Source organism: Cyanistes caeruleus, chromosome 20, assembly GCF_971803275.1.
Source record: "Cyanistes caeruleus chromosome 20, bCyaCae1.hap1.1, whole genome shotgun sequence".
NCBI classification, from domain to species: domain Eukaryota; kingdom Metazoa; phylum Chordata; class Aves; order Passeriformes; family Paridae; genus Cyanistes; species Cyanistes caeruleus.
Genome location: NC_141720.1, coordinates 6981262 through 7002051, shown reverse-complemented (window position 1 = coordinate 7002051; position 20790 = coordinate 6981262). Strand labels below are relative to the sequence as shown.

Sequence of the window (20790 nt, the reverse complement as noted above, 5' to 3'; positions counted from 1 at the left end):
AGAGTTTGCTGCCAAGGAGTTAATGCCTGAGAGTCGAGGTTTTTAATAAATACACTGGTAATTAATTATAGGAGTTGTCCTCCCGTTTGAAAGTCAAGGAACACGATGGCTTGTTTGGGTTAAACATCTCGGCTGCAGTGTTTGCAGCCCAAACACGGGATGCCGAGTGGGAGCGAGCGCTCAGACAAAGCGGGGTCTGTCGGGGGAGCCCCGGCACCGCTCCTGCCGCTGTCCCCGGGGCTGGGGACACCGCGGGGACCCTGCCCAGGGCACCCGCTCTGCCGGCCGGGACAGAGAAACATCAGCGGGGCTCTGGGCGGCTTTCCCGGAACGGGGAGAGGAGCGGCAGAGGAGGGAGGGAGCGAGGGATATGACAAGGGAGGGAGGGAGGGAGGCGGGGGGGAGGAAGGAAAAAAAATAATAATAAAAATAAAAAAAAAAAAGGGGGAGATGGAAAGAGGAAAAAAAAATATCGGGGGAAAAGGAAAAGAAAAAAAAAAATGTTGGGGAAAAAGGAAAAAATACTGGGGAAAAAGAAGCGGGCTCCGAGGCAGAGCGTGGCAAAGCGCCCCCCGCCCCCGCTCCCGCAGACAAAGGGGCAGCGGGGCGGGCCGGGGGCGGGCCGGGGGCTGCTCCGCTGCCCGGGGCGGGGAGAAAACTCGCACCCACCGCGGCTCCCCGCCTCGGGCCCGCAGCTGGGCTCTCCCAGCGCTGCAAGTTTCCACAGGGCACCGCGGCGGAATTGCGCGGGGGGCGGCCCCGCCGTCCGTCCGTCCGTCCGTCCGTCTGTCCGTCCGTCCGTCCGTCCGCCGCTTTGTTCCCGGAGGATGCGGCGCGCCTAACCCCGGCCCAGGCGCTGGGGCCGCGGCGGGGGCAGGGGCAGCCCTCCGCCGGAAAACTCCGCGCCGCCCTCCTTCCTCCTCCTCCTCCTCCTCCTCCTCTTCCTCCTCCTCCTCCTCCCGCTCGCAGCCCCGGCGCGGAGCGATGCTCTCGGGGGCGGCGATGGAGCGGGGCGGCAGCGCGGAGAGCACGGCGGCCCCTCGGGCTGCCCGCGGCCCCTGAGCGCCGGCAGGAGGAAGAGGAAGGCCGGGGCAGCGAGCAGAGCGCGGCCATGGAGGAGTGGAGGCAGTGCGGCCGCTGGCTGATCGACTGCAAAGTTTTGCCCCCGAACCACCGGGTGGTCTGGCCCTCGGCCGTGGTCTTCGACCTGGCGCAGGCGCTGCGGGACGGGGTGCTGCTGTGCCAGCTGCTCCACAACCTGTCCCCCGGCTCCATCGACCTCAAGGACATCAACTTCAGGCCGCAGATGTCCCAGGTAGGACGGGAGCGATGGATGGAGGGGTGGGGAACCCCCAGGAGCGCCTGGATGCGGCCGTGGCTCTGGCACAAGTTGGTGGGATGCGGGAATGGGATGGGGCGAGATGGGGACCCCCTGTCTCCCGTCCCCTGTCTCCCACCCCCTGTCTCCCGTCCCCTGTCTCCCATCCCCTGTCTCCCGTCCCCTGTCTCCCACCCCCTGTCTCCCACCCCCTGTCTCCCACCCCCTGTCTCCCATCCCCTGTCTCCCGTCCCCTGTCTCCCATCCCCTGTCTCCCGTCCCCTGTCTCCCACCCCCTGTCTCCCATCCCCTGTCTCCCGTCCCCTGTCTCCCACCCCCTGTCTCCCATCCCCTGTCTCCCGTCCCCTGTCTCCCATCCCCTGTCTCCCGTCCCCTGTCTCCCATCCCCTGTCTCCCTGTCTCCCATCCCCTGTCTCCCACCCCCTGTCTCCCATCCCCTGTCTCCCGTCCCCTGTCTCCCACCCCCTGTCTCCCATCCCCTGTCTCCCGTCCCCTGTCTCCCACCCCCTGTCTCCCATCCCCTGTCTCCCGTCCCCTGTCTCCCATCCCCTGTCTCCCATCCCCTGTCTCCCATCCCCTGTCTCCCATCCCCTGTCTCCCATCCCCTGTCTCCCACCCCCAGCCCCTCCCTGCCTTTATCCCCCCGGTTCTCGCCGGTCCAGCGCCGGGAAAGGCTCCGGGGCGGGGAGAGAACACCCCGGCAAGGAGGGAAACATCCCCCTTGTGTTTACAGTCATGGCGAAACAAAAGCAAATAACAGGGCTCAGAGGAGGAGATGGGATTATTCGGGGCTTTCATTCTTCGTCTGAGATGTGCGGGAGGAGCGGGCGCCGGGACGAAACTTTGGCTGGGAAGACTCAAAAGCAAAATAAATGAATAAATTTATGGAAACACACGAACCTCCGGGGCTCTGCGAGCCTGCCCCGGGAGCGGGGCCAGGGCAGTGTCCGAGCCCCGGTGCCGCATCTGCGGGGCGGGAGGTGATGGAGCCGCAGCTCGGGGACTCCAAGTGCAGCCGGCTCCCCTTGCCTTGTCCTCTGGGACATCGTGGCTCTACTCCTTGTCTTCTCTAAAAGGCCTCCATCCCTGGAAGTGTTTCCAGTTCCTGGTTGGTTTGGTGGAAGGACGCTTAAACAAACGGAAAAGAACAACAACAAAAAAAAAAAAAAAAGAAGTAAAATCAGCTCAGGTTGTTTTGGGTCTAAGCGCTCCGCTGGTGTTTTTGCAAGCTGAGCTGTAGGTATTTGCATGGGAATCGGGAAGTGAAATCGATTCGAATCAAACCAAACGGGGGTTTGTGCCCTGCCCGCCGGCAGCCCTTGTGTCGACAAGTTCATTTTAGAGCGCCGGCTTTTATTTTAGAACAACAGGTTCTGGTGGTGGAATCAAAAGGAAACTTTCTGCGTTTAACTCCGCTGAAGCCTTCAAGGATAAATAACCCCCACTGCCCACACGAGCTCTGTTTCTGTGCTGAGAGAGCAAATCCCTCTCCCTTTTTCCGCTGGAGTTTCCTTCCAAGGCAATTTTTGTCCCCTTCACCCAGCAGGACACAGCCGCGTGTGCTGGGGTGGCTGCTGTGCTTGAGGACAGCCAGGAGCCCCCAAATTTGGAGCCCCTCTTTGGGGAGCAAAGGGAGCTTTGCTGTGAGGATGTCCTTGATCCTGGCAAAGCACAGGGACGGGAATTCCCGTGGTGAAACCAGCCCAGAGTAAATAACAACACGTCCTGATGCCCCTTTCCAGGCTGGAATAATGCTGTGAGATTTCCTCTTGGCTTTCCAGGCTGTGAACTGATCAAACTGTTTTCTACTCAGGTTGATGTTTCCAAACACAAACTGCCTTGCAGGAGCTGTGGATGAGGAGGGCTGGAGCTTTCCTAGAATGTGCTGGGAATGGTACACTGGGATTTGGGTTTTGGCTTTTTTTAAGGAAATTCTGTAATCCTACAAAGCTAATTTTGGTGCTGTAGTTGTCCTGTGGGCAGCTCAGAATGGGATTAAAGATGTGGCACTTGGGGATGTGGTTTAGTGGCAGATTTAGCAGTACTGGGTTATTGGTTGGACTTGATCTTAGAGGGCTTTTCCAACCTAAACTCCGGTTCTGTGGGAGCTGTGATCCAGGGAGGATGCCAGGGTGGTTTAGAGAGGAGGCTCTTGCTGTCCTTGCTGCTGTTTGCTGGTCAGAGAGGAGAGTTTACAGCCCTGCTGTCTTTAATAAAATTGCTTTCTGCTTATCCCACCTGGCTGCTTTCACAGGCTTTAGGGGATGTGTGAGGGGACTGATTGCCATGGGTTTGGTGGCACTCTCTGAAAATCAGGTCTGGGGAGAGCGGGGAGCAGCACGGAGCTGAGCCCACAGGAGCTGCAGAGCATCACCTGGCATGGGAATGGATGCTCTGGTGAGGCTCAGCTGCTGCCTCAGCCAGGATGGGACCCAAACCACTCTGGAGCCAGCCTTCGTATTTGATGTGCTCTTTTGGTCATTCCTGGGTTGGGAATTTGGCTTCTTCCCAAATTCTGCTGTGCTGGCAGCCTGGGGAGGTGATGGGGAGGAAGGGGCTGAGCCCAACTACAGAAGGGACAAACGCCCCTGGGATGCCCCAGCCCTGCTGTGGCTCTGGGGGAGCAGTTCAATGTCTCTAGGCCAAATTTCAGAGGAATAATGTAGGAATCCATCTTTGCCAGCCAGCTGTGATGTGCTCAGACATGGGGCAGGGATGCACGAGGAACTTCAGAGGTTGTTTTTGATGATAAATTCACATTTTGCCTGGCTGGCTGGACTGGCTAGCCAGCTGTCTGCCTCACTGGAGAGCTCATGTTGTTATTAATCAGGTGAAATGCCAGGGGACAAGACACTTGTGCTAGACTTGAAACACCCAGTAACGCTCTGCCATCCACCTTTCCTGCTGAATTAAGTGGGGCTGTGCAGGTGTGTAATAAGGAACAGATTTTTGCCCAAGGTGAGCAGCATTTCAAAGGCCAGAGGTGAAATCACATCTCTGCAGAGAAACACTTTAAGATCCAGGCACTCATGTGTTATTTTTTTACTCCCTTTCCATGCTGATTTGTTTTTCCTTGCAGCTGTTGGAGGTGTGCTGCGAGGCTGGAGCGCTGGCAGCCCAGGGAGGTTGCAGGGACTGATGCTCCTGCTGTGCAGAGATGGACTGGTGTCCCTGTCCTCCTAAAAGCTCCCCCAACCTCATAAAACCTCCCTGTGTTTGTTCAGCAGAGAGGCCAGACTGGCCTTGCAGCAGTAGTTTAATACATGATGCTTAATTAAATAAATGAGGCAAATCACCCCGTTAGGTTGGGGTCTGAATTTTGCTTTATTTTCATGTTCAGTTCCAGAGACCCAAATCTGGTGTTTGGTGGTTGGGAGGATGGGATGACCCAAAGAACTTCCAGAGTGGCCAACAAAATAAACAGGAAAAACAATCTTGAATCCCAGCTCTCTTCTGAGAGTTGCTGGACGTGAGTTTTGATGAGCCTGGAGTAAAACTTCATTTCTGCTCACTGCTTTTGCTGCTGAGGCTTTTTCTGGAGGGCTGAGAAGTGGCATGAGGGTGATTGCCCTCGGTGCTCATTGATCATGATATCTGTTTCTGTGATTGGATTTCTGGGGGTGTCACTCAGGGTGATTTTCCAGCCAGCTGGGAGAGTGGGGTGCAAAGGACATTTGAATTTGCAAATGGGAGCAGGGGAGGAACCCTCTGGTTTGCATTCCCTGAGCCATCCCCAGAACCCCACTATTCTCCCCATTCCCCTTCCTACCTCCAGTCCTCTGTCACTGTGTGCTGCAGCTGCTCTTGTGAGATTGAGATCTTTAAACTTTGCATTTTCATCAATAATTAGGTTTGAATCGTAATTTTGTTAACTCTCTGGTCAAATACAAATTAAATTACTCTTCACTCATGTTTCAGCATAAAAAAACATAAGTGCAATAAAACACCTGCATGTTTGGGTGAGGTTGATATTTGGTGCTGAGAGTTTTGTGAGGTTTTTGGTTTTTTTTTTTGCATTTGTCTTAGATAAAATTAATCCTTCCTGACAGGGCCTTGGATGTGTTTGGAGGTTTCTGGGGAAGGCTGCTGCAGGCTGCTCCCTCTCAGGAGCAGAGACCTCGTGGGGGCTGCATCAGCTGTACCAGACACCTTTGTAAGTGTGGGATTGATCAGGGATTATCCAGGAAAACGGGGGGATCTGGGAGTTCCTTGCACTGTCCCTCCTCTGGTGGCTGAGCTCAGCTTCGTGGTGATGCTCTGAAGGGTATTTCTGCTCCCAGTCTCTGCAGCTGAAGGAAAATGGGTTCATTCAAGGGAGAACAACTGAGAAAGAAGCAATAACCATCCCAAATCCTGCCCCACTGCTCTGTCCTGGCTGTCTGAACACCTGCTGCAATCTCTGTGGATTAAGAGAGGTGGAAATTGGTGCCTCTCACCCCTCCTCAAAGGCCAGTCTGGACACTGCCAAAAATCTTCATTATCTTCATTTTCCCTGCTCCAGGACCTCCTGGACTCTGGAGATGAAGCAGCCACAGAGTGAACGTGTTGCTGCATGCACAGATGTGAAGTTAGCAGTAATGGCCAGCTCATTAAGGATTCTTATTTTGAAGCATATTGACATCTCTCCAGAGGGAATCCACCCCGCCCTGCAGCGCCTGGAGGTTTGATTTGGGCCCTGGAGGCTGATGAGAGGCAGCAAATGGAATTGGAGTGATGGCTGGGCTGCCCACTGCTCTGCTCTGCTCTTATTAAGGAGCCAGGCAGACGAGTGAACCTGACTGCCAGGATTGATGGCTGCAATGCCCCACACCTGACTGAGCTGTCAGATGGCTCCATCCTGTTGTTTTTTCTTCATTTGCCATCCAAATCCTGTTTATTGATGATGTAGGTGCTGCTTTGCTGTGACAACTGGGAGCAGCTGGCTTGGAGCCTTCCCCAGGTACAGGGGAGATGGAGGCAGGCCTAGACAATTTGGTGCAGGGAATTATTCACAAGGCTTTGGGGTTTTTAACCTGCCACTTGAAGGCTTTATAGCTGCAGTGCTTGTAATTGCTTCCATATGCCATGATAGTTAAATATAATTCAGTATTATCAGAGCTGCCTAGGTGGGTGGGTTTTTTGAACAAGGTCTGTGTAGCCACTCTGATTTGCCCTGCTCAGGTCCTCTGGCTTTTTATTTACTCTGTGCTTTTTTGAAACTGAGTTCTGTTCCAAAAAGGCTGTAAAAAATGGCCTTGTTACATATCCCTGTTTACTGTGTCTCACTGACTTCCCGTTTGGATGTGCTGAGCCTCTCAAAGGGAAGAAAGGTGCTCTGTGTGTCCTGCCAGGCTCATGAGCTCCCTGCAAAACAGGAGCTGCTCCCACTCTTCCTGCCCAGCCCTGCTCTGCACGCCAAGCAGAGCCCTAAAACCTTGTGTCAGCAGAGGTGGGACCCTCTCTGTGGCTGCCTGAGGTTGAGGGATCCAACTGAACCTGCAGCTGAAGGCTCATAAATATTCTGCTGGGCCAGGAGAAGCTGAAGAGTGTTGGATGGATGCTGTGGGCTGTGCCAAGCAGCCTGAAAAGCAGTGAAAACTTTATTTTCATTCTTCCCCATGCTGTGGAATGACTGATGAGAGCTGAATACCTGCATTAAACACCTACCAGCAACATGAATGAATAGATGCCTTTAAAAACACAAAGCCAAAAAAAAAAATATATATATAAATAAATAAAAAGAAATGTGGTCATTTTTCAAGCTGGGACTGGGCTTGGAAGCTGCCTGCTCTCCCAGCAGCCTGTTGATGAGCTGGAAGAAATGCCTGGCTGGTCCATCCTGCCCGGTGGTGATCGGGGTGCTCTGCCAGGAGCAGGGGGTGCCTCGGGTCCCTCCAGACAGGAACAGGAGGATTTTTGGCACTGGCGCTGCTCAGCTGCTGTGTCTGGGTCTGAGCAGAGCTCTTGGGTGAGGAATTAGGGAAATTGGGGAATTTGGGGTGGATTGTGTGGGAGGGCTGAGCATCCCCACCTCAGCCTGGTGGGATGGGACCCACCACCCCAACCTGTGGGTGTGGGAGCCCCAGATCCTTTTCCTTCAGCTCATCTAGAGCCAGAAGGGACCTGATTTTTGGCAGGGACAGAAATGTTGCTTCAGACTGACCCGAGGGCAAATTTTTGATCAGTTTCTTTGTTGTTTCTTAAAGAGACAAAGCCTTTTCCCAGCGCTGGAGCTGTTTCCCTTCTCCACTTGACTCCCTCGAGCTGTGATGAGAAATGGATCAGATGTGCTCATCACAAAAATCCCAAGCTGGGGCTTTTTGGGCCAGAGCTGTGCTGGGAGGATCAGGGTCCCATTGGTTTAGGGTGCAGTGTGAATGGGTGGGTGCAGGGCTCTGGGGTGCTCGTTTTGGGTTGGAGAGGATTGATTTGGGGGTGGTGGAGGCTGGGAACTGAAGACTCTTTCTGCTTTGTTTTTTAAAGTATGGATCCACCTTCTTTGAGCTGTGCAGCACTTTTAAAATACATTTTTACTTCCTCGCACCACTCTCAGCATCAGTTTGCTCCTTTGGACTCCTGGTGATATTAAAACAATCTTGTGGCTGCTCCTCCAGCAGCAGCACGGCTTCTCAGAGCTCTGCTCCCACCCCAGGGCGTGCTCTGTGCCCAGCAGGGTCACCCTGTCCTGTCAATGTCCATCTGTCTGCCCAGCTGGCCCTGCAGCATCCTCACACCCCTGGGGCTCCTGGCCCTGCAGTGTCACCCCCAGCTCTCTCAGGTCAGGATGAGCTCCAGGAATGGAATTTGGGCTCAGGTCACCCCTGTGTCCCTCAGGTTCACCTGCTGGTTCTAAAAGTGTCCTGCTGATTCTAAATCTCAATGCTCCTTTCACAGGAGGGGAAGGACCTTCCTTCTCAGGGTAACTCCACCACAGCCTGCCTTTGACAGCTTCAAGCTCAGCCTTGATGAAATTACTTTTGTATCTCCCCGTCAAAAAAAGCACCTGAAGAAAAGTCCGTTTCTAATAAAAGTGACTTTTCCTCCCTGCTTTGTGTTTTCTTTGGTTGTAGCTCAGGGCTGCAACTCTGGTGCAACCATTCCCTGCCCTCCAGCCCCTGGAGCCTCGCAGACCCAGGGATGGACAGGAGGGCTGGGTTCTCCTTCCTGCTTGCTGCAGGTTGTGAGCAGAGCACAGAATTTTGTTTATAATCAATCTGTGCTGCTCTCCAGGTGTCTCAGACCTGGGGTTTGTGACTTTGCAGATGCTGAGCCCTATGAATTGATTTTTCCCTGCACATTTTGTGCTTCTGGGAGTGTTTGGGATCCTGGACTAGCCCAGCCCTGGACTCTAATCTGTGTTAAGGTTTAGCTAAGATGCCCTAACCTGAAAGCCTTTTTAGGGTTTATGCCTGTGATGGGTGTTTGGACTGAGTCCCCTCCTCCTGTCTCAGAGGGTGTTTGTGCTCTACCCAAAGCCACAAGGGCTCCACTGTAGAGGGGACTGTAAAAATAACAGGTGCAGATGAATCAGTTTGCTGCTCTGAAACAAGATCACTTTTCCTCAGGAAGGTTGCTGCAGAGCAGGAGTTTGGCCATCAGCTCTCCCAGCCTTGGCTCACAAGTCCTGCAGAGCAAATTTCTGGGCACCACTTTGGATCTTTTTGGATCCCTTTTGTGGAGTCCCCAGGCAGTTTCCTCCTGCTGGCAGAGCTGCCAGCCCTTCCTGGCCCAGGACAAAGGATGTGCCTGCCCCTTGTCCCTGCTCTGAGGAGGGAATGTGGAATCTGTTCCTGTTTTGTAACCCAAGGGCCTGCCCTGTCTGGACAGCCGGGATTCAGCTGCAGGATCCTCCTCTGCCTCCTTGGAAAGCCACCAGCCTGACTCACATCCTGCCTTGTTCCTCGTGGATCCCGTGAACTCCGCAGTCAGCGGGCTCGGTGGCATTGCCCCTGGTACAGACCCACCAATTAATCAGATTTTATTCACTGTGCTGCCTCTGGGCTTCTCAGGATTGGATTTTCCAGGCTTGCTGGGCGTGGGAAGCATCCCCCATGTCACACAGTGTCCTTTCCCAGCCCGTGCTCCGGGTGCTGGAGCTGGTTTGGCACAGGGAGATGCTGCCAGCTGCCTTTGGATGTGCTGGGATGTGTGGGGAGGTTGGGAGGGGTTTGTGCCTCTCTGGGCTGTCCCTTGTCCCATCAGCCTGCGCCTGCCCCCACTGGGCCTTGCTTTGGCCCCCAAACCACCTGGATTTGGTAAATGAGGAGAGGGGGGAGGTTAAAAGGTTCCCACAGAGGAAATTTGCTCTTTCTCTTCCAGCATTTGCCTTAACACTGATGGCGGGGGGAGTAAATTGGCTCTTTTGTAGCATTCATATCTTTTGTTGTGTTTTATAGTGGTTTACAGCTAAATGGAACATCTGGTATTTGAAGGGGGCCGAGGAGGGAACAGAGGAGGTTTGTGGTGGGGAAGGGGAGGAGCGGGAGGAGTGATTTGTGTTCAGCACCACAAACACTGAATTATCTGTGAAATCCAGGGAACCCGGGGGCACTCAGTGCCTGGAAAACAAATGTACAGCCAGGCTGGGAGCAGGGCACTCCCTGTGCCCCATGGCAGAGCTGGGACAGCTCCTGCATCCCTGCAGGAAAACCCCACGGCAGGACCTGTCACCGTGTCCCTGCCCAGCACCTGCCCCACAGGGAGATGTTTTCCCTGGTTTTGCTTCCCAGGATGAGCTGTTTGGCTCCTTTGGGTTTCTCAGAACTTGGAATGCTCATGGAGCACTCAGGTTCGTGCAGGAATCAGGTTTTTCCTAAAGAAGAGCCTTGCTCCTGAGAGGTTGGGCTTTGTGGCAGAAGCAATGAGAATGTGAGAGATGTCTGTGATGATATAAATAATATAAATATAAATATAAATATAAATATAAATATAAATATAAATATAAATATAAATATAAATATAAATATAAATATAAATACAATGCAAATATAAATATACATATACATATAAATATAAATACAAATATAAATACAAAAATAAATATAAATATAAATATAATATAAATATAATATAAATATAAAACAAGTGTAAATATAAATATACATATAAATATAGATATAAATATAGATATGGATATAATATAAATATAAATATACATATAAATGTACATATAAATATACATATAAATATACATATAAATGTACATATAAATACAAATATACATGTTTTATATATAAAATATAGGGTAGAGATAGATGTGTAGAATATAGAAGTATATCATGTAAATAAAATTGTATTTCTTTAAGAGTTGGAGTGTGTTAAAGCCTGGAAATCCCAGGCTGAGTGGCATGGCCCCCGGACAGGAAATGTGCACAGCGTTGGAACAGGCTTGTGTGCACATCAAGACCCTTTGTGTTTATGGGAAGCACTTTCTCATGTGAGTGATCTTCCAAGAAAATCACTGGTGGGCCTTGGAGAGGGGAGGAGACAAAACAAAAAAAAAGAAAAAAAAGAGACATTTCCTCCCATGGCTGTGGGAGAATTGTGACTTTAAACAGAAAATAAACCAGAAAATTTCCTAATAAACCCAGCAGAAGAGTTTATGATTTTTATTTTTTTTCCCTTTTATAGATCAACTTCTATATCTTTACTTTCCTGCTGCTGCTGCAGGGTCTGGGGCTATTTCAGTGTGGCTCTGGGCTCAGCCACTGGCCCTGGGTGGCTGAAGTGGCCCTGGGGCTCCCTTTGGTGCCCCTCTGGCAGAGGATGCTCCATCTGCAGGGTGGAAATGGCTTTGTTCTGCTGGCTGGGCAGAGCCCAGCTGATGGCAGAGCTCAGGATTTTGGGGACAGGGCATTATTGTGGTGCTGTGGCAGCTTCCAGCTCTGGGTGATGCTTTCAGGACCGGCTAGGTGGCAGCTCCTGGGGAGACAGGGGTGTCCCCTAGAAATATTTGAAGTTTTCAAGCTGCAAAATAGACCTAAAAACTTTGTATTGTAAAGGGGTTGGGGGCACAGAGCCAGCCCAGCAGGAACCATCCCAGGAGGAAAGCTGGGGCTGCCTCCAGAAAGGTGAATTTTTCAGGGTGAAGCTGCAGGACATGAAAGGTGAGGTTTGCTGACCTGTCCAGACTGGTCTGTGCTGGGAGTGGATGTTCCCAGGGATGCATTGAGCATCTCCCAGCTTCTGTTTGTGGAACCCTCTGGGGTTTAGGAGTGGGCATTGCTTGAGCACAAATATTTCTACAGAAAAGTGGAGTTTTTGAAGGGCTTACTGAAATAATGAAAAGCTTAACCTGGGATCCTGCCAGATGTGAATCATCCCTGAGTGGGTTTCCAGGTCACAGGGCAGGCTCCTGTGTGGCATCACAGATTTGTCCCCTCGCTTTAACCCTTCCTCACCCATCACTTCTGGGTTCTCCAGGGACTGGGATGTTCACACTGATGGAGAGAGGACGCTTCCAAGGGGTTTAATTGCTTTAATTGTTGCTACTCCCTGCAGCTTTGGCCACTTGGAGTGTGATGCAATCAGTGTCTTGCTGGTGAGAACTTCACCTGAGATGCAGAAAACATGGTCAGATCCCCTGAGCAGCCAAACCTGTTCCTTGGGTGAGAGGCCAGACAAACCTTTTGCTTCTCCCTGGCTGCATTTTCCACCCTCAGCGTGTTCAGGTGCACGTCACCAAGCTCTCCCCACCAGGACAACACCTAACTACTTTTATTTTCTTAGAGGTGACACAGGTGAGAAGTCAATTTTCCTGCTATTGGCAGCTGGGTTATCTCAGGAAGGGTAATGAGGAGGCTTTAATGAAGCTACAGTATCTGCTTGAGAGTGGGGTTTTAGCCAGGTTGTTGCAAGAAGCATTTCTAATTAGGAGAGATTTAATTCCAGATTTTTGTCATCCCCACCACCCCCCCCTTCCCTCTTAATTATATTTGCTAACGTGTTTAACAGCTTTCCCTTCAGAAAAGAACAATTTATTCAAAGGTCATAAATAGATTCTGGCATTAATTACTCCAGGAGCCACACTAGGCTGCTCTGGAGAAAGCAGCTCCGTGGGGAATGCTAAACCTTTCACAGTTGGATTTATCTGGGGTTGAAATGACTTTGTTTGCACACACCCCCCATCAAAAACACCTCCAAAAAAAAACCCCAAATAACTGATTGTATCCACATTCCTGCCCAGCTGAAAACCCACGGGGGAATCTTGTAGCTGATTTCCCTGAGATTTTGGAACAAGAAAATCACAGCATCCCCCTTGATGTCTTTGAATTTGTTTTGTAAGATTTGGGGTTGTTTTTGTCGATTGGTTTGGGATCCAAATCATTGCTGGGCTGGAGCAGGGAGAGCAAAGCCTGGCAGGGACCAGGGGCAGAAGGACAGGGCTGAGCTGTTCCCTCCTCATCACCCCCTCCCAAGCTCAGCCCAGCCTAGGTTAATAGTTTTTGTAACCTCCAGATTTTGGAGTGGCTGCAACATCTGTTCCAAGTGATAATAATGCAGTGCTGAGGGGGAATTAGCATACAGCTGCCGGGGTGGGGGAGAGCCTCTATAGAAAAATAAATGAATTTATTGATGGAAGATGAAGCCTCATTGCGTTTTCATAGTTCCTGGTAATTTTGGCAGTGTGGGCAAAATCTGTTACTTTGCAGTGGGAAAAGGGCTGGGATGTGGGACTCTGATGTGATTTGAGGCTCGAGTATCCTTTGTTTTGTTATTTCACCCAAAGCCAAGAGTACTTTTTGCTGGCTTCAGGTTCTTTCTGAAGGCTTAGTCTGCCAGATGAGCCCTGGGTTGGGTGGGTGATGGGAATATTTAATATCTCTGGGAATAACTCTGCTGGCTCGGTGACCTGATCCAGTGGGTGGCATCCCTGCACATTGTGCTCATCAAAGTCTCTTTTTCTTGCACTTTGGCTCTTGCTGTGGTCACCAGGAGCTGCAGGTTGGTGTTGGCACTTCCATGATGTGCTGCTCCCTGTGCTGGTCCCTCTCCATCCTTCATCCTTCATCCTGCATCAGCCTCAGGGATCAGGATCCTGGGCAGGTGTCTGACCCACAGCTCTGCATCACCAGCACTGAGGTTCAATATTTCTATGCCTCTTCCTCCCCTGCTGTTTTTCCTGGGCTCCTGTGATGTGACAGGTTAATTTTTCCTTGAGGGAAGGCAGACAAACAGGCTCTGCTTTCCTTGCTTTGGGGAAGTGCAGAAGAACGTGATTGAAGTGTTCTCTGAAGCCCAGCAGACTTGAAAGCAAATTTAAAATGCCCAGGTTTTAAAATTTACAGACCCAGAATGATGTCTGGCGAGATTCTGGATTCCCCTCCTTGTAAAATAATAAAAAAATCAAACCCACATTCAGCTTTGGGCAAGAACTGAGTGCACAGAATTACCTGTTTTATGTGGGGACAAAAAGATCTTAAACACCTGATTTGTCTGGATTTGAATGAAAGGAGTGAGAGTAAAACTTCAAGGGGTGGAAAGCAGCCTCACAACTGCAGAGGGGCAGAGAGGAACTTGCCAAAGATGGGGAGGTGTGTGTGCATGGATGTTGAACCCCTGAGCTGGGAAGAAGGGAAGGAAAAACCCCCTGTAGCCACCAGGATTTGCAGGGTCTCTTCACAGGAAAATCTGAGTTTCTCTGAGCAGACAAGCTCAAATCTTGTTTTGGTATTTTTTTTTTTTTCTCCCTTCTGATTTAGAGTATTTTTTTGAAAGACAGCTCTTCTAATAACAGTGTCAGGGTGTGAGGATCCCGTGTGACACAGCCAGGAGTGCTGTGGATCCACAGAAACCCGTTATTCAGCCGAGCAGAGCTGTCATCACCTGCCTCTGGTGCTGCTGAGGCAGGAGGAGCTGCTCCCACACAGCACACAAAAAGAGATATTTAACTTGTCTGTGCTTGAGGTGCCTTAATAACTGCTTGGGTTTGTCCTTGGCATGTCAGCAGCCAGGCTTTGAGCACTGAAGGATCAATGTGGAGCTGCTTCTCCCTCCACCCACCCAGGGTTTTACTCAAAAATTGGACAAAAATCCTCCTGGTGCTGGCTGCTCATCCCACCCACAGCTGGCTCAGGTCTTTGGGTCTCTTCATCTCTTGACATTTCCAGTGTCTGTTCAAATGAAATGGATCTTCAGCCTCTGCTCTCCTCAGCTCTGACATCCTCATGCTCCCTGGAATCCCAGGACTGGGGCTGATGGAGGTCAGGGTGCTGTCCCTGGGGGTATTCCTGCTGTCTTTGACAAAAAAAAACCAAAAAACTTCTGCAGAACTTTTCTGGGGGAAAAGTAAAACCCAAGCAACTGTTAGATTTTGACAGTTCTGTGAGTTTAAGGCAATGGTGAAAAGCCAGCTGTGGGGAGGGTGCTGTGGGCTGCTTCCACACCCTGCTCCTGTAGGAATCTCCCTTAGCAGTGCATGTGAATGCTCTAAAAAGCGACTTACATGTTACTATTTGCATTACTTTGGGTTATTTGCATTACTTTTTGGATGATTTCTGCATTACTCATGGATTCCCCAGTCCAAGCTCCATTTGGTACAAGGCCCTTTGCAAACAGAGGCCTGGAGCTGGGCAAAGGTTATCCAGATAATCTGGGAATGCAGAGCACCTAGATCTCATTCTGCCTGAGGACAGCCATAGGGCAGGCAGTGATTTGTTGTCCCTCTGCCTTCCTGGGGCTTGGGGAATGACAACTGGGCTGGGTTTTGTAATCAAACATTTGTTTTTGTCAAAAAGGACTCAGCTGCTGGGTTACTGCTGGGTTATATCTGTCCCTGTGTGTGTGGGGCTGCATGAGGGGGACAGAAGTGTGAGTTCTTCCTCTCCTCCTCCTCCTCCTCCTCTTCCTGGGATGGTGCTGAGTCCCAGGCTCAGGACATGGATCCTTTTCCAGCTCCAGGAAGCTTGGGAGAGCTGTGGGGCTGCTGTGTCCTCTGCAGAATTCTGTGGATGCTGTCCCTTCCCCAGGCTCCCCCATGGGCACTCCCAAACCTCATGGCCTCTCGTGAAGAGAGCTTGGGGAGGAGGTTCTGGCTGCTGGAAGGGAGCTGAGCTGGATTTCCCAGTCCTCCAAAGGGTTTTGGAGCAGATTTGGGGCTGGTCTGGGGGGGGTCACACTGAGCTGGTGTGGGACCTTGGAGCTCCTGGTGGAGGAAATGGGCTGGGTGAGGACTGAAGTGCTCCAGGGTAAAGCCTTGCAGCAGGTGCTGTGTGTCTGTCCCTCCTGCCTGGATGCTGACCCACAGGACCCCTCCTGCTTTCCTGGGAACTGGGGCTGAATGGGAGTGGTGCTGCTGTCAGGCTGTGGGATCTGCCTGGCGTGGGCTGGGGAGGTGGGGAAGGAGGATTCCATCCTGGTGATTGTGTAACTGTGGAGTTCTTCCCTGAGGATTCAGAGCTGTGGTTGACCAGAGTCTGGCTGGGCATGGAGCAGCTGGGAGCTCGTTCCATGTGCTGGAGGAGGGACAGAAGTTCAAAAGCTGAGTGTCTGAGTGAGAGCAGCAGCTCGATACCAGGGAAGAGCTGACATGGCTGGAAACCAAAACTGGGGCTGCATTTCAGATCGTTGCATCACTTTTACTGGATGCTCCTTGGATTATCCAGTGCAATGTGAAGGAAGTTTCCTGGGATGGAAGGAGATATTTGGGAGTGAAGGAGGACTAAAACCTCCATTAAATCCCTTTGGTCAGTCCTGGCAAGCTGGGGAATGATGGATCAGAGGTGTGAGCACATCCCGGGGTGTGCAGGGCCAGGCTCTCAGAGGGGTCAGCTGTGCCCAGAGAACACAGTCTGATTTGGGATCTGGGAAGAGCTACCAGGGGCTGGCCTGAGCTGCTCTACCTGTGCCTTCAGGTTCCAAAGGTGGAGGTGGAAAGGCTTTGTTCCTGGAAGGTTCCAACCACCATCCCCAGCAAAGGGAAATGTGCAGTGTGTGGCTCCCGCGCCTCTCCTGGGTTGGGACCCCTTTGCCAGAGCTCCATCACAGAGATGTTGGTCTCTGCTCAGGCCCTGGCCAGGGAATGGTGTTCCTGGTGGAGTGTGCTCCAGGAAAAGCCTCTGTCTGCCCCGTGAGCGTAAGCAGAAGTGACGGCTCACGATGACTTTACATGACATGTTATTTTTGCTCCCCTCCCTGAGGCACACAGCAGCTGGAGAGCCTTTCCCCCACGGAGCTGGAGGCAGCACTGCTTTGAATAAGAGCTTTTTGCATTGCAAGCTACACCTTAGGAGAGATATTTTATTTCCCTGGCTGTTTATAGCCCTGTAAAATACTGTGGAGCCTTCATTTTCCCTCTTTGCGTGGTCTCCATTGCATTATGCAGAGGAACAATTTATTCCTAACAGCTCAGCCTAATGCATGCCACAGCCATTTCCACAGGAGCCAGACCTGCCTTAATGTTTGCTGGATGGCTTTTTAAATGCATCGTGCTGGCTTCCTAAGCCAGGCTTTTTAATAACTCCTGCTCGGAGCTGAGTGTACATAAGTCTGACAAAAACCTTCGTGCTTGTTCTCACACCTCAGTTCTGTGCTTTAAAAATCCCTCCCCGAGTTCTAGGCTCTGTGTGTGTGTGTGTTGGTGGAGGCAGTTGCTAAGAGAATGGATTATTTAAAGCAGAAGGAAGTCATACTTGCAGCTGTACTAAAAATTAACTTCAGTTGGGTGGTACTTAGGAAATTAAAGCAGGGATGGTGGCAAAAAAAAAAAAGGGGAAATGAAGAGTGTGTGTTTGACTGGGTGTTGATACTGTCTTAACTGTGTCAATAAAGTCACTTTAATTCGTGGGTCAGTGAGCTTTTTTAGGGCTGCTGCCTGGTTAGACTTATTGATCCTCTCCCATTAAGCTCCAAATATTGTCCTTTCCTGTCCAGACAGATCTCAGCCCACTCCAGCAGAGTGGGTGGCTTTGGAAGGAGATGGAGTGGAGCAGCTGAGGAGGAATCAGATGCTGCTGCCAGTTCCCCTCTTCACCCTTCTGGCTGAAATACAGCATTAATAGTCCAGCCCAACACCTCCCTGGGGCCTTATCCGCATCCTCAAATTGTACCAAATTAATTAGCCCGGCACAGCAAAAGCAGCCCAACCTTCCCTAACGTTCTGCAAATGCAATTACCCTGCTACCAGAGTTTATTTGAGATATTCCAATTAACAGTCAGCTTTGCTTGTGCACTGTCTGCTGGAGCTGCTCCTGTCTGGCTGGTAAATACCTCATTAAATCCTGTTCCGTGGAGTCCCAGACTGGTTTGGGTTGGAAGGGGCCTGGATGCTCATCCAGCTCCATCCCCTGCCCTGGGCTGGAACACCTTGTGCTCCATGGAGCAGGTTGTTGCAGAGGAAATGCTGTCCTGGGGAAATAGCTGGGTTTGACAGGACCCAGATCAGTGCAGAAATGGAGGGAAGCAGGGTTGGCTCCCAGAGACCCAACCTGGATTATCCTATTGTCTCACAGGGAGATTTTCCAGTGGAGTTTTCCTGCTTAACTGAGTGTAAATCAGTGCAGAATTACACAAGTGTTGGTGCTTGTGATTAATCCCCACACACAACTTCCCATTAAATAATTTACCAAAGCCTATTGGACAAAATATAGCACCCCTCACAAAATACAAAATAATGTTCTTCCTTCTCTTGTCCTGCTTATTTTTAGCACAGAAAAAATAAAGAATTCTCTGCTTGTGTGTGCTTAGCCCCTGTTAGCCTGGCTCAGAAAAGAGGACTTGCTGTACAGAAATGTGAAGCCAGACCTGGAAACTGCTCAGTCAAAGCATCCAGGAGATTTTGGGAGGATTTCTAACCCCCTCTAGTATCAAGTGCCAGCTTTGGGCACACCCCTGATGTGTTACTGTAGTAAATAAGTGTTAGGAGCTGCCAGGAATGGGATGTGGGTGTTAAATTAGAGGGTCCTGTTACCTTGTTATCCTCCCCAAGCATTAATTTATATAAATATCCAGAGCCTTGTTTCCCGTAATCGCTGGGGTCTGTTCTCACTGGTGGTTTTTATGAGCTGGGGACCTGACCTTTTTAAGCAGCTTTACAAATTAAGTAGCCAGTAGATTAATTTTCTGTAGCCTGTTTTCATCATGCGGAGCAGGAACTGTTCTGCATTGCTGTGGCAGTAAATTTTACCTCTGGAGCTTGGGAAGGGAGTGAAAAAAAATCTTCCAGATAAGGTAAAATAGTCACATCATCAAGGAGAGATTGAAATAAATCGGGTCAGAAATGAAGCTCCCCTTGTTTTAATTCAGGGGAGGTCAGGGACAGGGAGGTTTGGAGTCTGAGGCCAAAATTTAAGCACTGCTCACTGCAGAAAGATCTTTAATTCATCGTGGTAACAAATCTCTTGATGCTTTAGGAAACTTCCCAGAACCAGACTCAGTTCTGGCTGGAGTCTCTGATTAAATTCCACCCTTGCAAAAAATAACCTGAAATGGGAAGTGATTTCCTTTTTGTTGCCTGTTTTCTTCCTGTGGTGTGGGTCAGGATAATCGAGCTGGGCACGTGCAGGGGGAGGCTCCATGTGCAGAACCACTCATGGGGCTCGTTTAGGACAGCCCTGAACTCTGCTGGGGCTCAGAGGATCCTTCCCAGAATTAGGGTTTCCTTTCAAACCCCATGCCAGGATCAAGGAGTGATGCCTCTTGTGCTTTTCACTGATGTGCCAGTGTGATTGTAGTGATGCTTGAGACTCTCTAGTAAGGAATTAAACCTCTCCCTTTCCTCTGCGAGGGTTGAAAATGCTTAATTGAAATCTTACAGATAAAATACAGCCTCTAATCTTAAAAAAAACCCCCAACCAACCAACATCACAGTAATGCCAGTGGCCTCTTCATCCTCCCCCTGATCAAAGTTCATTCTGATTTTTATCTCGTGCCTACATTAAATATGATGGTTAATCTTCAGATTTCCTGTCTCGGCCTCCCAAGCTTTGTGATACTTGCAGTTACTCTTCAGTTAATTAATTTCCTTGCAGTTCTGAAAGGAGAGGAACTGATACCCTGAATGCAAATTGCCCAGGGCAGCACAAGTGCTTTAGGTAGAATGAAAAATGGGTGTCTGTGCCTGTGGTTGTTGGGTTGGTTTTCCTTTCCTGGGATACAGGGATGGATTTGGGCTGGATTCATTTGGACAAGGAGGATTTTGGGATGTGCTCTGAAGCTATCTGGAGTTGGTAGAGACTCATGGGGGGCTTCTGCTGATGCCAGGGGAGTTCTGAGTACCCAGCTGTGGATTTATCATTTGAAACCCTGACATTTTCCTATTCCTGGGGTGCAGGAATTTCCTATTCCTGGTGCAGGGCAGGGGATTCATCCCAGCCTCACTTCCAATGTGGGCAATACCAAAAGCCCTTCCTGTTCCCAGCACTGCTTCTTCCCAATACTGAAATGCAACAAAACCATTCATTATTTAAAGCTGAGGAGAAGAAGAAGCCCTGAGTGACCCCAAGGGCCTCAGGGCCACCTGTCCATCCACAGCCCCTGGGCTCAGACAGCCTCCAGATGCTGGCACAGACACCCCAGGCTGCTCTCCCCAGCTGTGCCAGCCTCTCCTTCAGCTCCTGCTGCTGCTGAGAGCTGGAGATTCGGTGCTCAGCTCTTGCCCATCACCCAGGAGGCTCAGAGGAGCTGCTGGGCCGTGCTGCTCCCTCCCCAGGCTCGTAGGTGCTGTGCTACAGCAGAGTTTCTCATGTTGGAGGAGCAATGCCCAGGTTGGGTGCACCATTTCTGCTGCTTTTTGGGGTGAAGAAGGTGCTGAGCTGCTGGAGCCAGCCCCACCTCTGTCCTGAGGAGGTGATGGCAGCTCACAGCACTGGTGTGCTGCCACCAGCACCCAGGGACCTGTTAAAAAGCACATTTTGGGTTCAATCTTGTGAAAATGCAGCTTGTATGGGGCTGCATCTGTTCTCCAGAATGTGAGAAGTGTTCTGGCTTTAATTCCTCCTCTAGGCAGGAGCTGAGGGTGTCTTTCAGCATCATTACCTGGTGCCATTAAGAGAAATGTTCTGAGAATTTGTTGTCTGCTTCTAAAAATGCCATCCCGGCCCCTGGGGTGACATTTCGGGGCTGTTTCTCTCCAAACCCACTGGCCTGGTTTTCAGCAGGGCTCTGGGGGTGGCAGCAGCCCAGGAGGTGTCACCAGGAGCAGGTTGTTTCCATCTCCTGCCATGCAGAACCCCTCTGCTGCTCCAGTCATCGGGGAGCTGAACGATCCCCTCCAGCTCTTGTTCCCTGGACAAGGCTCTGCAAATCTCACCACAACAGACATCTGCAGCTTTCCCAGGCTTTTATTTCCTCTGTCACCCATCTCAAAGGTAAAATCTGCAACAAACTCGGTGTTATAAATGCTTTTCTTGGCTGAGCATTTGCTCTGCAGTGGTGATTTCCCTGTGGGTAATGAGCTTGGGCTCCGTGGGATGAATGTGGCAGGAGTTTGTTTGTTCTGCCTCCTGGCAGGTACCCTGGCACTTCTTGCACCGAGG

General features: G+C 50.8%; 1 protein-coding gene across 1 annotated transcript in view; it reads left to right on the top strand.

The window, feature by feature from the left end:
- Positions 1-667: 667 nt before the first annotated feature.
- The window catches only part of VAV2 (vav guanine nucleotide exchange factor 2), a 122799-nt gene continuing 102676 nt past the window's right edge, over positions 668-20790 (top strand). The window contains exon 1 of the mRNA XM_086858837.1: positions 668-1315. Coding sequence (XP_086714963.1) covers positions 1112-1315 — 204 coding nt within the window. The 5' untranslated portion in view covers positions 668-1111. The remainder of the gene's footprint in view (positions 1316-20790) is intronic.